Source organism: Alligator sinensis, unplaced genomic scaffold (assembly GCF_000455745.1).
Source record: "Alligator sinensis unplaced genomic scaffold, ASM45574v1 scaffold1316_1, whole genome shotgun sequence".
Lineage (NCBI taxonomy): Eukaryota > Metazoa > Chordata > Crocodylia > Alligatoridae > Alligator > Alligator sinensis.
Window position 1 is genome coordinate 225,930 of NW_005842976.1, and position 17,293 is coordinate 243,222.

The 17,293-nt window shown below is 39.9% G+C and overlaps 1 protein-coding gene across 3 annotated transcripts in view; it reads right to left on the minus strand.

Moving 5' to 3' along the window:
- Positions 1-17,293, minus strand: part of CUL2 (cullin 2) — an 82,062-nt gene that overhangs the window by 6,603 nt on the left and 58,166 nt on the right. For all 3 annotated transcript variants that reach the window (XR_003091979.1, XM_014526207.2, XM_006036574.2), the window contains exons 15-19: positions 16,227-16,379; positions 15,708-15,785; positions 7,988-8,054; positions 5,382-5,584; positions 2,597-2,698 (exon numbers count right to left, since the gene is read on the minus strand). Coding sequence is in view for 2 of the 3 variants with exons in the window: in XM_014526207.2 (XP_014381693.1) it covers positions 2,597-2,698; positions 5,382-5,584; positions 7,988-8,054; positions 15,708-15,785; positions 16,227-16,379 (603 nt within the window). In the remaining variant the exon portion in view is untranslated. The remainder of the gene's footprint in view (positions 1-2,596; positions 2,699-5,381; positions 5,585-7,987; positions 8,055-15,707; positions 15,786-16,226; positions 16,380-17,293) is intronic.

Consider the following 17,293-nt stretch of genomic DNA (forward strand, 5'->3'; position numbering starts at 1 on the left):
GCTAAGAACCAAAGATACAAACAAGAATCAAGATACAAACTGAAGATCAGCCGACAAGACCCAAGTCAAGGTTCAGGAGCCAAAGACAGAAACCAGGAAACAAACCAAAGGTCTGAAGACAGGTTTAGAACAAGTGGCCATGGGCTCTGGTGGTGACTAGCTATAGAGCAAGTGAACAACTGGGTTTTATTCCTACCATAAATACTAGAGTTATTGCTCTAAGCAGCTAATGTCATAACTATATTGTGGTTACCAAGTGCCAGCTGAGAGTGCTCATTTATCTGGCAGCTGCTCCCAGGCCTCAGTGGACTAGTGAGGGAAACTCCAACCTATTACTAACCCAGTAAACTGCATAAACTCGCCACCTGAGTGCCGCTGGAGGGACTCTGCATCACTGACCAGGGGGTCCCTATCGTATCACTAAGATAAAAGCAGACAAGGGTAGCAAACCAGGATTCTGCAGCACAAGTTTAATCTGCTTGTGTTCAAGAACATGGCTTGTTCTGCTTGCTTATGCTGATTTTTTCGTTTATGGCAGGGTTATTGTGTCCATCTGGATCTGTCCCAGTACCCTGGACACTACTACATAACTTTGTACCTGTTGTGGGAACTGGTGATAAATCTTTCCAGTCATCAGTGTCAACAAGCTGAAGGCTCATGGGGACAAACCCCAGGAGGAAACTATATGGAAATTACATGGGACTGAAATCTTGATAGGGGACTAGTGGAAAGGTTGGGATCCTCCCATCGAGGAACTCTTCATGAAAGGTCTACCTCTTGAATTTACCCTTCCCTTCATGATGTCTTCTTATCCAACAACAACATGAGAAATTTGCAGCAGAGAGCCTGCAGCAGGGAGTCATGGGTTCTCTAGAGGCATGCCTAGGTGGGTCTTGAGCTCCTCAATCCAAGGCTAGCTCCAGTGATTTGTTCACAAGATATATATTCATCTTTGCCTCCTTCTCTTAGTAGGTTTGCAAGATGAAGGACTTAAAAGATGGAGTATTTGCTTGAGATGTGGGATTCTCCAAGGCAGTATAGGCAGACAAGGTTCTTTGGGTGAATCTGATATATTTTATTAGACCTATAAAAGATATCAGATTCACCCAAAGAACCTTGTCTGCCTATGTCCTTAGACCAACACGGCTACAACCTACACCCCCGCAAGGCAGTATAGGAATTTACTGTTAACCAATTGCCACAACAGCCTCCTAGAATAAGGTGCAATACTTGAAGCCACATGACCTAGAAGAAGTCACTTCTTTAAATCATCAGGTTGCCAACTGCCAAAAGGGAAACCCAGCTCTCCTGATTAACTGGTTAAATTATCTAAAGTTAAAGGAGTTAAGAGTTGCTGCAGCTATCTGCAACAGAGACCTTGCTGGGGAGAACTAAAGAACACTATGACCTACTACACACTTGGTGCATGGTACGGAGGGTGGCTAGGTACTGTTGGCCTCACTGCAGGTGCATGAGATGCACCTGCTCTCTGCAGTGAATGTGCGTATGAACAGTCACTTGAAGGAGAAAATCTACTTTTGCAAAAGCCTAGGATGTTTTTACTAACAGCAGCCAAATTAGCTAAGCCTCCACATGTTATAACATATCAGGAAATGCATTATCTGAGAAATGATGAAGACTTTAGGTTGGCTTTGGAGTATGAATACCTTCAATCACACACTTGAGAAATACACCAACAGCTGACCAATGCATGTCTTACAATGTCACTGATTTTAAATTTAGCTTCTGAGATTATTTCTTCTGCCAGGAAAACAGTCCTTAGTAAGAAGAGACTAGCAGGGAGGTTTTATGGAAACATTTTTATTGTCTTAAAAAAATCAGCTATTTCATTTTTTAAAATTACTTTAAAAAAATTTTTTTAAAGACATTTACAAAACCTGGGCAGCCAAACCATTTACCAGTAGGTAAAAGGTAGCAGGGATTTACCATGTTCTGTGGGTCTGCAGAAATTGTCTGCATGCTTATTCTTACCACACAGTAGATGAAATCTCAATGAAGGCTAAGCTATTACATTTCAGCTGCTGCAAGGTAAGAGTGTGCAAACAGGCAGTTACCACAGAGTAACTGATTTACAGTAAATACCCCCCACTTTTTACCTTGTGGTAAGTAGTTCATCCACACCTACTCAGAGACTGAAAGCCCCATCTCCTTTTCCTGTCACCTCTGGATTCAGATATCCTTTCAAGCAGCAACCTGTCATCCAAAAGCCATATTACACTCTCAAATTTTATGGAAATAGTAAACTTAGCTTCTAATTTAGACTTTGTCTATAATAGATGGTTGGTCCTCTAGTGACAAAAAGCTGATGAAAGAGATGTCAGGGCAATGGAGTATATAGCAGGTGGCTGCTTCTAATTACTCCAACATCTTCTGTCAGTTGTTTTTCCCCCACTAAGGTCTTGTGCACAAAACACACTTGCAGTCATCTGCTAGAATGTTTTTAAGGTATTTAGTTAAGCTGCTATAAACCTGCTCTGTGGAAATGCTTGAATCTGTTTACACCATTACACTTATTTAGATTAAACTGGTTTTAAACAAAGCTCTTTAAACTGTTGAAGACATTAAAAATACTTGCCTGTGGTGTGTCTTTTTGCATTGATGTGGTAATTTTAAATTTTGTTCGTTTACTGCTGAAGTTCATATTTAATGAAAATGTAGACTCTGCCTCTATATCTTCCTGTAGTGAAAAAATAAATTGTATATTTTTACAACTAGAAAAGATGCCAGAAAGTAAAAGCAACAAATATCTTTTCTAGGAATGGCAAATGTTTTCCTTGGAAATTATGGCTTGAATAGGCAGTGACAAATGTATTGAAATTTATTCCCTTTCAGGAAAGCTAAAGAACAATTATAATTGGATTATTTAGTTTTTCTCATATTGCCATATAACCAACCTGGAAAATCAGCTAATTTTTAGAAACAAAGCAAAAAACAGCAACATATATGAATACTAGTATACTACTGAAGAAGTCAAAATATGAGAGGAAATTTTGGTTCATTACTCTAATAACTTGTTTTAGTTATGCTAATAAAGAAAATTCAGGTAATTATTTCGGGATTAAAATTTAGGAGAAATCTTCCTGACACTGCATTTAAACCCAATTTCTTCCAACAGAGAAGACCAGAATTTGCATTTATTTATAGCAGAACCTCAGAGACAACTACAATTACTGCATTGTTTGCTTTCAAAATTAAACAATTAATGAAACACTCACCTACAGTATTTCTGTCATTGTAATGAACAGAGTTATCCAACCACAGGTTTTCCTGCTTCACACTTATCTCTAACCCCTAAGTCCCTTCCCACCATCACAACTCATTATTTACTTCCTTCAGGTCCAAACTTGCAGCTCCTTTTCGTGAATGGCAGCCATTCGCTGCAGCTCAAACGCAATGTCCTTCTAAACTGGCCAGTAAGATGCATAGTTTCTAAGAAAGGAACCCAATACAAGTACTTCCAGTTCTAAAAAAATGTACCACTCAGGCATGATGTTGCAAATTTAACATGAAAGGTCAGAGATCAGTAGTTAGAACCAATATACATATATTATTCAACAGCTATAAGATTTATTGGGCCAGATTTGAAAAGTTATTTGAGCACCATAGGTGCCTAAACTCCCACTAAATTCCTAAAACCTTTATAAATCTAACCCATTATGCTTAAATTGCTAAATCCCAACGTTATATTCTATACAGGAACCAGAAAGAAAACGATCAGAACAAACCACTGCATCTTTTACCAATTCATTTCCTGCCTTTTTACTTGAACAGAAAGCAGATGCAGTAGTAACACACTGTGATTTTTATTTTCTTAGAAAGTATGTGGTTCAGATACTGGTCAACCACTTTAAAAATAGGAATGAGCAAATTTAAATTGTACTGTTCTAGCACCCTGGGGTTCACTAGCTTGTAAAATAAGCAAGCTGACAGAATGTGCATAGCTCAGCTTTCTCATTGTTTGATAGAGGAAAACATAATTAGTGCAGGTATTTTGATACAAAGATCCTGTAGCTAAGGACTGAAGACTACAGAAGTAAACATATTCATAAGTAAACAGCTTAGAAATCTACTGCATTCACCCTTCCAGCATCAAGTCGTATTAAAAAGGTGCACAAATCCATTGACATTACACATGCCTAATCATGTACCCTTTTTAATGGACTTCCTGCATTAACTATCACTTTGAGCTTTCATATCACTAAATGGATATCTGTATTAGCTTCCTATGACCAACCAAATTCCACTCAGTTCCTGGTAAGCTTCTACCTGTAGTGTGACCTTGAATTGTGAGCTCCCAACATAAACTCATTTCTGGATCCTGTCAGATAGCTGCCCTTGTGTGAAGAATCCAAACCTTGCTTGTGAACTCCCTTCCCACATCCTGATAGTCTTTCCTGGCAAACACCTGGATCAGCAAGCAAAGCTGCCTTGGTTCCCTGACCTCTCTTGGTAAGCCACATATATGAACAACCTCAGCTTAAGCTGATGGATGTTACCACAGTATATAAGGTTTTCTGAGAAGGCTGGAGAGAAGACTACAAACTTCAGCAAACAAGCATTTCTACAGTATTCATCGCCGTAGCACCTGAGCTTGAAAAATACTTCATTTTACTGAGGCAAGAACACAGGGAGAGGTCAAGTGACTTTATCATGATTTTCTGCACAATCTTGATATCAAGAAACAGAACACAGACCTCCTGATACTCAGTCCAGTGCTGTAACCACAATACTACTCCAGATGTTACTACTTACAAGAGGAGCCCTACTTGCTGGTGAAGTGCGGTAGTCACAGGATTCTGATCTGTTTGCTCCTTCCCATAGGGAAAAACCTACTGAGGAAAGGGCACAATGACTGCTGCTCTTTGCTCCTAAAACTGGACAGTGCTTTGGTCACAGCACCTGATCTTCAGGTTCAGCTGAAGACCCTGCACTGCCTCCCAGCTGCTACAGCTTTTCCCTTTCCCCAAATTCAGCCCATTACTGATCAAGCCTGCTTTCAGAGTCCTTCTTCTCAATTTTTTACCCTAAAGCCCTAAATAGTGTCACGCTTCAATGGGGCTCACTGGAAAAAAAGCACAGCTGTAGGCTTTATTACCTTTTCAGCTGGTATAAGACAAATTTGAGGAAACTTGGTAGCATGGCTGTTCTTCTACCTGCCTACAGGATATACAAAACTTTGTGGACAATATGGCTCATTGTCTTACCCATGTAGATCTGGCAAAAAATACGTGGGAGCAATAAACTGGCTCCAAAACAGGAAGAGGCACCAGGGAATTTTCATTTAAAAAGACAATATATGACAAAACCAAACCAACCCGGGACTGGGAATATTAAACAATCTTTATAACACTACCACATACCTTATCTGAATCGTGGTTGATCATTTTGACATCAAGTAACGATTTGATGGTTTTTGTCAGTTCCTTCTCATTCATTTGTGTGCTATCCTGAAGCTCTTTGTAACTGACAGTTTCACTGTTGTTGAAGGCAAGTAGTACTGCCATTTGGTATGTTGTAACCATGGCTACATATGGTTTGCACAAATAGTTCATTTTAACTTCACCTGTAGTAGTAATAGTAACAATTATTTCACGAACTGGTACAATATACCATTAAGTCATACATACAAAGGTCAGAGATTTGCCAAATTTTGCAGCCCACTAGGCAAGCATGATTAAGGAATACTAATTTTTATAGCCAATGGCACACAGGAAGCTGTGTCCAGCCATCATGGATTCCATGAGATCAAATACCTAGGTACAATTTGCAGCTAGGTTGACTGAAGGATGTCTTCGGCAGAAGCATGGCGTAGGGCTCAAATTCAAGCCTCTGTAGACAGACACCTTAACTGCTGTGCTACCATACCCACCATGAAGTGACACAGGACTTGATTAGTAAGACTTTTCTCTGCAGCCTTGTATAAACAGTACCAAGGGTATGCATTTCAAGACTTTCAACCCACATTCATGGCCAGACAGGCATTTAAATAACCATCTGTGGGTACAAAACCCTGACTGTGAACATATCTTAGATATACACTCACCAATGAGTGTGTAAGCAGTGGCATGAACTTTCTGACAAAAAATTCTGGCCAATCACATACGCTAGACATGCACCATGCATCCTGTTTTCAAAATAAAGAGAAACCTGATAATGCTGTACTGGGACACAGTTGATTTTCACTTAAAATGATGAAGAAAAGTCTCAAATAGTTTCAATAAAGTGCAGTGTGAACCACAATTTGTAATGACATTCTGTGGGGGGCAAAAAGGCTTTTCTATAAAGGAGGTTTCCTCAATATTATTAGTTCATGTTCTGAAAAAAAGGAAGCAAGACTGGTGAGAACCAGTCTGAAAACTTCAGTTTGTGTTTCATGATCTGCTAATGGGGGGATTCAATTGTCATGCCAATGTACGTATCGAAACAGCACTACTGTGTGCTAGTCTATACATGAACTCTGCGCAATAACCTGCACTCCTCAAACATTTTATTTACTTGAAATGCAGGGTGAATGACCGCTAATAAAACTATAGCTTATTACATGTGACAAATCACAAAGTAGCCTAATATGTACTACCACATTTACTTGAATCTAAGATGAGGTTTTTCGCCCCAGTCAGCATGGGGGAAAAACCCTTGTCTTAAGATTCGCTGTACAAAGCAGAACAGGAGTGGGAGGGGCAAGCAGCTGCTGTGGCTGACTCTGGCCCTGAGCCCAGGGTGGCGCCAGTCAGACCCACAGCAGCCTTCTGCCCTCCACCCCTGCTTGCCCTCTGCAGCTTCTCCCCCACCCTCTTTCCTGTTAGGTGCAGCTCAGCTCCAGCACAAGCTGTTTTCCCTTTGGGCATGGAGTACATAGAAACTGTCCCTTCTGGCCAACCAGCAGTTCCAATACTGCTGCATGGCCCCTGCCTTGCCAATTAGCAGTGCCAACACTGCTGTATGGCCAGCAGGGGCTGTACTGCCATGTGCTGTGCTCCAGGAGGAAACAGAGCCCACACAATGTCTGACAGTAGGGGGGGAAGGGGGAGGGGAAGAAGCAGAGACGAGAGAGTAGGGGGAAGGGGCAGAGGCTGTGGAGAGCTGGAGGTGGGGAGGTGCTGGTAGCTGGGGGGACAGGGGCAGAAAGACTGCAAGGGGAAAAAGTTGGGGAGGCAAGGGCAAGGGGGAACCTGACTCCCATACCCCTTTTCCCACAACCACTGCTTTCCCTGCTGTAGCAGTAGGAGGGGGACAAATTTAAGACAACCCTCCAATAATTAGATTCTATACCTGGAAAATTGTAACAAATTTATACATTTTCCATATACAGAATCTAATTATTTGGGGGTGGGGGGGTCATCTTAAATTATGTAAAGTAAATATGGTAACTGGGAATAAATAAATCTGTTTCCTGGTTTACACATTTAATGGTAACGAGATTTGATTTTTATGGTTCCCCCCGATTGTGAATCACAATAACTGAAAGTAACATTTTTTCTTATTTCTTTTCATGGTGATTGGCCACAAATTGGTCTTCATTAAAACAATGTACTCATTTTAAGATAAAAAGGCATCCAGAATGTCAACCAGTATAGTCCACCTAAATGGTTTTAAATGAATTAATCTACTTACTGTTAATCCAGAAATTTGTCATGTACGTCAATATGTTTTTACCCAGGACTGAATGTACTAAATTTATACATAGTATTTTATCATCTTGTATTCCCTAATTGAGAAAAACTATTACCGGTTTGCCACATTAGTATAAGTATTGATACAAAAAAGGAAGATAATGTTATATACAGCTTAAAGCTCTAATCCTACATAAAAAAATTATTCCAAATCAGTAAAGGGCTTAGAAATTCCTGTAACCGATAAATTTTTATTGGCAGTGTTGTAAAGTATATTCTGTAAGTTATAATAATACTTTAACTGATTATATTAATTACAATATAATTAACCAGAAACATGCAATTATTTTTACCTGTACAAAGATAATGTAACCAAGTAAGCTTTCTCCCACTGAAATGCTGACTGTAAAATAATTCAAACTGCAAAATAAAATAAAATTTCAGTTAAAAATCTCTTCTGTATAACTATTTGTAACCTGAATATTTTACTGTCATACCATTGTCATTATTGGTACTAATTAGGTGTTCAGGATTTTGTACCAAGACATTTAAAAACTGATACTGTATATATTCATAAACATATAAGTAAACTGAATAGTTTAAGCATTTATGGGTGACCAAAATGACTTTGGTCAAACATATCTGTCATTGGAAATCTAAGACTTTATAAGAGAATATGGCACAAAGACCAATGAGACATTACCTTAAGAACCTTGTAATCAATGCAATAGCTTGGTATTTTTCAAATGCAATTTTGTCATTTAGACTGGAACCAAGAGAATTTTAGATACAATTATAAATGATAGTATTATACAAATTGTATACTAATTTACTGTTGCTATTACTACACACCAAACATATTTATCACTTAATCTTTTTGGTGCAATCATTCACTAGTTCTGATTTATTGTGTAAATCAAGTTAAGAAATTCACTTTGATTTTTTTGACGCAGCTTATCTAGATTTAGATATTTTAGGGGACATGCAGACGAGCGCAGATGTTTGTTTCCCCGAGGACAAGTAGTAGCGGCACACCTTGTGCCGCTGCTACTTGTCATCGGGGAACGCCCATGCCACGTGCACTCTGGCATGCAGCAGGTTACCCTGGGTGGGATAGGGGAGGCTGAAGCCAGCAACTGGGCTGGCCCTAGCAGTCTTACCTGTGGTCCTGGGGGCCTCCTGGGGCTGCAGCTGCGGCAGGAAGCCTGGCCAGCAGCTGGAGTGTGGCTAACAGCCACGCCAGGCTCCTGTTTTGGGCAGTGCACAATGCCACTATGCATGGTGACCCACTTTTTCTCGGCATGGACTTTTTTGATCTCGGGATCTCCCAGGGTCAGAAACCCCCCCTGTGCTGCAAGGCAGAAGCGCAGGGAATACCTGAATGTGCAGTGCGTGGCACTGCAGACTGGTCGTCTGGATGCAGCCTTAGTGGGTATTCATTATAAAAGTGAACTATATATAGTTATATGTTACCATATTTATGGTGATGAACAATTATAGAAGTCAACCATTTACTGGAACAATTTACATTAATGAAATGATTCAAGAGAACACAAAAACTACCCATCTTTCCAGGTAATGGACCATAATATCACAAATTAATTTGAATGCTTACAAATAATATACAGAATATACAGCATTTAATAAAGTATATTAAACTTACAATTTCCTAAACTGAATAGAGGATAAAAATGTTAGAATATTCTTAATCATCTGACCCTTATAAATCTTTCTTTATTTTAAAATTAAATTTGTCAACTTTTTTATTTTCTATTTCTATTACAGTAGTCTCCCCATAACAAATTTATTCTAATTTACTGCACACTACGAATACGTTTGAATAGTCAAAACATCACGTACAATATATACTATCTTCTTTTCAGAGTTCATATAGTTTGCTGCACTCTGGGTGGCAGGCAGGCTATTAGTGAACAGGATCTGACATGCTCATCTCTTGTGATGGAGGAGGAGGAGGAGAAAGAACAAAGCAGTAAGACTGAGCAACCCTCTAACACCCCCTGGCTGAAGAGCACACTGTATGGTACACATAAGCTGTAAGGTACTGAGGGAGAAAAACTCAAAATGTGAATACTTGAGGTGCATATCCAAGCATGAAACTGGGCAGTTTTCTGCCCAGGCTGGCAGAAGCCTGGCCAGCAGCGACTGCTATTTTTTGCCTTCTAAGCTGATGCACAGGGCTGGTACCCCAATCACTTGCCCTTATTTATAAGCACAATGACAACTTCTCCCTCGGTGAGTGGGCTACTTAGCCCATATTCAGTGCCACACAAACTGCTTCTGATCCAAGAGACAGTCTACTGTGTTTGGGATACTCTGTCTGACAGTAAATCTGCAATGTAGTTGTGCTATACATCTTGTCAACTCAACATTTTACTTTGTAAAATAAACCATTAGCCACAGTAAGAACAAGGTATTGATCAAAAAATGTTTATAATAGCTAAGGTTTCAAGAAAACAGACCACAGGGTTAATTTAGAACAGGAGAGATAAATGGTGCCTGCAACATAATTTTATATAACTGTTCTAGTTGGCAAATTAATAGTATTCTTGCTTCTCTCTTTGCAAGTCAATGTCAACAAACTGAAAATAAGGTGGTTTCAGTCTTAGAGCTTAAAACTTCCCCTAAAATACTTGAGATGAAGTAGAAAGTGTCGTTAACTACAAAGAACAGTGAATTAACTCTTTTTTTAAAAATGGGATGACAACAATCATGTAAGGTCCTTCTGCCAGCTTTGAACCAGCAACTAAATCCAGCAAGGCTCTAATTATACCCAAAATCTCCAGGGACACCTTAACATTTCAGTGAGTAGGAAGTTCAGCTTCCTGGAGCAGCCTGTCAGCAGGATCTGACATTTGTGTTTAAGGTCCCCCTGACTTCAAACCCTTCTGGCTAGTTCCTTCAATTATGGACAGCTCTCAGGGAAGGAGCCTTGGAACTGCACTGTTATAGGACTTTAGCCACAAAAGCAGAGTCGTACTCTCACATTCAGCCCTCTCGAGCCTTGAAATCTCTGCAATCTGAAACAATTTTCTGAAAGCAGGGTTCATTCCTAAACAGGATAATTCCCTTAGCTTAACTCACAGAATGTAAGTCCTGCTTGAATAAAGAGTTCTTTTTCTAATTTTTAATTTAAGCTCATAAGTTTGTACTACAGACAGAAACGTATGGAATTTCTGCTCTATGATCAGACTCTGTGTATTTTCTAAGCTGACCTGGGTTGGTGCTATTCACATTGTCAGTAAGTCAAGCAAAGGAGCACATAACCTGTTGACAATAAATCTAGTGTATCAGTAATTTTATTTGATACACCTTTAGGATGCATAAGAATTATATACTGTAGTGAATAAAAAGAAAAAACTAGCAAATAAATTGAAAAATAAATATAATCAAATTCTTTCCCATTACCAAATGTGATTTTTTGCTCATATGGTGATAAGACACCCCTAGTTCAGGGCACACCTAGACATCTCAGCAGAGGAGAAAATTAGCATCTAAAGACAGCAATTTTGCAGACCTGGAAAATGTCAGAAGTAGATTTATAAATTATAAATAAATTATTTTTTTCATTTGTCCTGCTCTTGTGGTTTTCTCTTTAAAAATATCAATATGATGGGCTTATTTTGTTAAAATTGTAATGATATACCAGTGGAGTTATAACATTCAAAAGATTATCTCAGTTCATCACAAGAAAACTTATGATCAAAAATGAAGTGGAAGTAGTAGTAGTTTGCCACTTATAATCTTTTCACAGTCCCCATAACTTAAATCCCTATTTATGTCATCTGAATGCATACCAGATAAATTAGTTGTCAACACATTTTACAGTGTTGAATGAAAATACACTGCATACATACCCCATATTTTATATTATCTATTTCTCCTACTACCTATTAATTGTAATGATTTAATAAAATGGATATTTTTTAAAAAGACATTAGACCAATATAAAAAACAAATTATATTTAATTCCCCAACCTCAGGGAACAATACTTCTTGGAGAACCTCCCACAAGACCCAGAGGTTACTGATGAATAGAGAATATTAATTACAGAGAATATTAATTATATTTCTTACTTCCCCAAAGCTGTTTTGAAAGATGTACAAACTTGTGAGGTAAATTAATTTAGCTGTATATTTCTCCTAAGTAAAATCAAAAATAAAATCTTCCAGGACTGGATTAAAGTAACAGCTTAAATGGAACAATAAAATTAGGCATACACCTAAGGGTTGTAGCTAACATTTCTACATTATGCCTTTCTAGAAAAAAAAAGGTTGAAGTCTAGAAGCAACACAGCCAGCAGATAATCCCTTTACTACTATTCACTACACGGGTACAATGAGCCACAGGAATATATTCCTCTTAAAATCATCAAAGATGGACAGAGTGCTTCTTTGCTGTTGCTGCCATTTCTCTGGGGATCATGCTAAGACTGTTTCACTTGGCAATGAAAATAATAAAAATTAAACACCTTGATCAGAGTTAAATGAATCAAAAACTAACTTTCAAAATGAGGACTTTGATTAAGTTCCATCAGGAATAAAAGAGAGGAGCAAGATCCAGACACCATCTACTGTATTTCCTACTTGCAGCCTCCCCCAAATCACCCCTTTGTGAATCCTTCTGTGGGAAGTACTTTTAGTGTAAACATACTTAAAATGGTCCATTTGGACTAAATGGGCATTTTTACACGTACCTTTGTCCGCTCCAACGCACCGGAAACCCAGCGTGTCGGAGCAGACTTGATTAATTGAGTCTGCAGAGTGTGCAAGCTGACATGCCTGGCGCTGTCACATGCATTTATATAAATGGCAAAATGTACGTCAGCGCACAGAAAATGGCAGCAGTGGGCTTTTAAACTAAAACACCTTCAATGCGTTTTAGTTCAAAAGCGCACTGCTGCCATTTTCTCAGAGCTGACATGCATTTTGCTGTTTATACAAATGCATGCGCTGCAGCACCAGGCACCCAACGCTGTGGTGCATGCATGTGTAAAAATGCCCAATGTGATTAACATGTTTAAACCAGTTATTTAGGAGAACACTGGGAAACATTTTTAAAATTGATTAAAAAGTAAACTATTTTAGAAAAGTTATTTAGAACCTGACTCTTAAATTGGTTTCTAGTTTTTCTCTGAAAAGCAGAGAGCAATCTGCAACCCAGTTTCTTCTTTCCTTGATGACATACATTGAATGTCATCACTATGAACATATTATTGTGATTTACCTTGTAGCAAGAAACCGTTTTTTTGCCTGCCCCCCCTCCAATGTGAAGCCCCTCCATATGGCAAAAAGCTCCTTTTGCAGTATTTGCCCCCTTTTGGGGATACTTTGTCTTTTCTACCTTTTTCTCCTTCCTCCTCCTTTTTTTATTATATTATTATTATGTTTATAGACTATAAGGTGTACTTGTAATAAAAATATAGCTTGTAGACGCTTTTATGGGTATAAAATAGTATTCTGCATCAGTATGTCTGTCCCCCTCCCACCATTGTATTTGGTCTATTTGTTGTATGTGCCATGGCATTTCACCCTTTTATGTTTCATATTCTATGCTTTTTAACTTTGTAACAAATGTACTTTAAGTTTAAAAGTAAGTTGTACCACATAACAATGTTAGCAAGGGAGGAAATCAAACCGCAGGGTCTCTGTATGGAGCGGGTCCCTGAATGAATCTTGGTTGACTGCATAACACAGTAGCTAGACAGGACAACAGGCTAACAAGCAGCAATTAACACCTAAGAAACCACAGACTAAGGAGAGGAAAGGATCAATACAGAGCCAGGAACTCCCTGAAACTTCACTGTTAAAGGTACAGAAGTCCCGGTTTGAACTAATCGCAGCAGTGAATTAATCAAACTTTATCAACAGACTCCCAAGACTGCACGTACCTGCAGACATGACCCCTGGGGCTGACAGCTGCCATCCAGCAACCACCAAGGGGGACGTCCCACGAGGTCAACGACCCCTGGATTGGGTAAGCCTGAAAACTGGGGAGTCACCAAAAGTCTGCCAGAGAGGGATAAAAGGCAGCGAAGAATGACTCCCAATGGTGCCCTCTCTGACCTGACCGCACCCTGCCTGTCCAGCCAGAAGGACCTGCTGGTGACCCCCTTCTGAAGCAACATTGCACTGAAAGATGCCTTGACTGGCCATCGACAGCGGATTCCAGAGCTTAGGGATAGGTATATCGTGACATTGGTGCTTAGTGTTCATAGCTAGCTACTGTGAGTGTGTGCACGTGAATGTGTGTGTGCTTGAGGGGGATCAGCCCCAAGGTTTACGATCTGACTTTTGCATCCATCTAATAAACTAGAATTTTATGATGATCCTGTGAGTTGGTCCTTTGGGTGCAGGGAAGCATACACGCATACATCCTGCCCAGCATTAGCTGGGCTCCAACACAGCCTGGGGGAAGAAAAGCCTGGAGAACTCTTCTGTGCATGACACAGACCCTGCCCTCACCTTCCCCAACCCCAGTGATCCTTTCCTACTTTCACTTAAAAAAAATAACCGGCAAAGCTCTCTGGGTTATGTGCTCTAGGGACTCCCAGCAGTTCAGCATCTGCGCTGAAGGCTCTTTGCTTCTCTCTCTCTGAACTTCTGTACAGGTCAGTTTTTCTCTCAGGAAAACAAGCCTGGATGATTTGATTGTGTGTATGCAGCCTTAGCTGGCTGTCTTTCGTTTTTTTTTTTTAACATTATAAGCTGGGATACATACATAGCCTTTTCAGCCTGAAGCGATGCACTCTAAAATGGTGCTGCTTGTGAAGGACAGAAGGTATTCGTACAGTATTCCAAACATCAAGAATACAAATGGATGGGGATGTGTAGGTAAAGGAAAAAATATAGGGGAAAACCCTTACTGTTCTAAAAAAAATTCAAACTCTCTTACAGAAGAGTCAGAACCTTAATTTTTTAAGGTTTCTCTATATAATAGGACTAAAGACCTCTGTGTGTTGTTAAGATTAAAAGTTAGAAAAGATTGGCTTGTTTTTTTCTTTCTAAATATTAGGAAATAGTGTTGGAGCTCAGAAGCTTGTGTGCCATCCACATGTCTAGATCGGGGTGGGCAAAATATGGCCTGCAGGCTGGATCCGGCCTTCCAAATCATTCTATAAAGCCTGCGGCTGCTTCTCTGAAGAACTATATCCAGCCCGTGGCTGCCTTTGCTTTTGGCACCTCTTGCCCTTCTGCCTTCCCTGGGCTGTAGCAAAGGTCAGGTATGTTTTCCCCACTGACTAGGGAGGGGGCACAGGGGAAGAGGTCCAGGAGCCACAGGTTATCCGGGCCCAGGCCTGGTAGGGCTGTGGGCGCTGCTAATGCAGTGCCATGCTGTGTTCCCACGCACCACTTTGGCCCATGCCACATGGGTCCCTGGCATAGCTCCTGTGTGACCCCAAGTCCCCAACATGCAGCGGGGTCGGGCAGGAGCCACACCAGCTGCTCCAGCTATGCCCATTTGGCCCAAAGCAGTGCACAAGAACATAGCGCAGCACCGGCCCAGCCATGTGCTGGAGGGGTTGCAAGGAGAAGGGTGGAACACAGTGTGGCCCCAGCCCGGCTGTACCCAGATAAATCTGTGGCTTCCAGCCCCCTTTTCCCTGCCCCCTCCTCCTCCGCCCTGAGTTCCCCGCTCACAGCCAGGTTGGGCTGCTGCCACACTGTATTCCCACATACTACTTCAAGCCATGTGGTGAAGCTGGCATGGCTCCTGCCCAACCTGGCTGTGTGCAGGGAGTGTGTAGAGCTCATGCGCGTGCATGTGTATGCACACATGCAGCCCTCAACAGCTTAACAAATCTCATTAAGTAAAACCCTCCAGCCCGAATAATTGCCCACGCCTGGTCTATACAGGCAAAACTGAAATGTTGTAAAATAAAACTTTCATCTGGGGCATAATTCAAGGCATCAGATACCAGAAATTTGGATAGTCATGACTTTCATACAAAACTCAGTATTCTTACCGTAAGAGTGGTCAGCTTTTTGAGGGGGATTCAAATACTATGTTATTAAATTCACCACAAATTTATAATAAACCTCCTACTAACCTACCATCTGTACACTTTTTTCCAGTTCCTGAGGAATTGCAAATGTAGATGAAGGAGCCTGAGTTAGAGGCCATGCACCAGCCTGGGGGGAGAAGAAAGAACATTAGCATTCCAAAAGAAGTTAAAATTAGTTCAAAGGAGCACATGCACTAAGCCAAATCATTTTCTAAAACTCTGTCCTAGCATTCAAGTCATGTCTTAAGACATCCAAGTTGAGTCAGAAATTCTATTACTCACTAAAATGAGTATACCTGTGAGGCATTAAGCTCTAGGTGAGAAAACAGTCATTAAAGCATAACAACTTTCTACTTGTAAAGAACAAGGTAGGGCAGACTTTGAACCCTCCCCCTCCACCAAAAGGATAAACTTTTACATAAAACATGATTGCTCAATGGTGACAATATATTTAAGTTGTCAATTCAATCTGAAAAAAATCACATTTAGAAGTTAGAAAAAATGTTTGCTTACTATAGAAATACAATAAACTTCCAATCAATGAACAACAATAAACATACATTAGTACCTGTAGAACATATATCTGAAAACTAATTCCCAAATCTATAATGGTGTCCTGGTTTTTAATAAAGTTGTTGAATTTATTGTTGAGGTCAGCGCTAACACTCATGTCTGTATACATTCGATGGAGCTTGCTGGTAAACTCATAACCACAGGCTTGCTGTAAAGAAACATTGTAATAAATATAATAATTAAAACTGGTATTTCTTCATATACATTAAGTAGCACATACATAATACTACTTGAAAAGGCACGAGCTCATGCCTCTGAGCCAGTCTGTAATATGCCACCCCACCCTGCTTTGTGCCTAATTTCAGACTAACACAGCTAACTACCTCTCTTCTCTACTTCAACACCAAGGTAAATATATTACATTGAACCGATGTACAGATTTCTATGCTGCCAGCATTCTCTAGTGTCCATAGTATAGTCAACAGTCCTTTCATATGTAAAATTAGGAAACTTAATAGCATGTTTCCAAAATTTGTCCACATCCAAAGTTAATTTACAAAACTAAAATATAAAGCTGATTTTGCATGGATTGCTTTAGATTTGGATCACCAGTACTACTATGATGCAAATCTGGGATATTTGGGCACACTTGATACAACAACCCACAATACAGAATTATTGTAAAAAACTCAATATTATGTGGTAATTATTTTTTTGTGTTTCAGTATACCAATGGACAAATGAAGTCATACTGGCTGCTGCTAGATTATTTTTGGCACCCTCTGCTGGCCCCTCTTAATATGACTCTTATACCTGGACAGCTGGGCTGCTTGCAAACATGAAAAAAAAAACAAACCAACCATGCTTTACTTTAAACTTGGCATACTCCTGCACCAAACCCAGCGCCATACCCAGAAGAGGCAGTGTGTTAGTTTGACCAGGATCTGTAGCGTCTGTATAGATTGGGCAATTCAGAGGGGCTTTTTTGTTGCTTTTAGCTAACAGCAGATTGAATCAGAGTTATAAAAACACCAAAAAAAGCCTACTGAAGCACCCAATCTATACAAATGGTGCAGAGCCAGACTGAACTAACATGCTGTTTCTTCTGGTAAAGTGCATTTG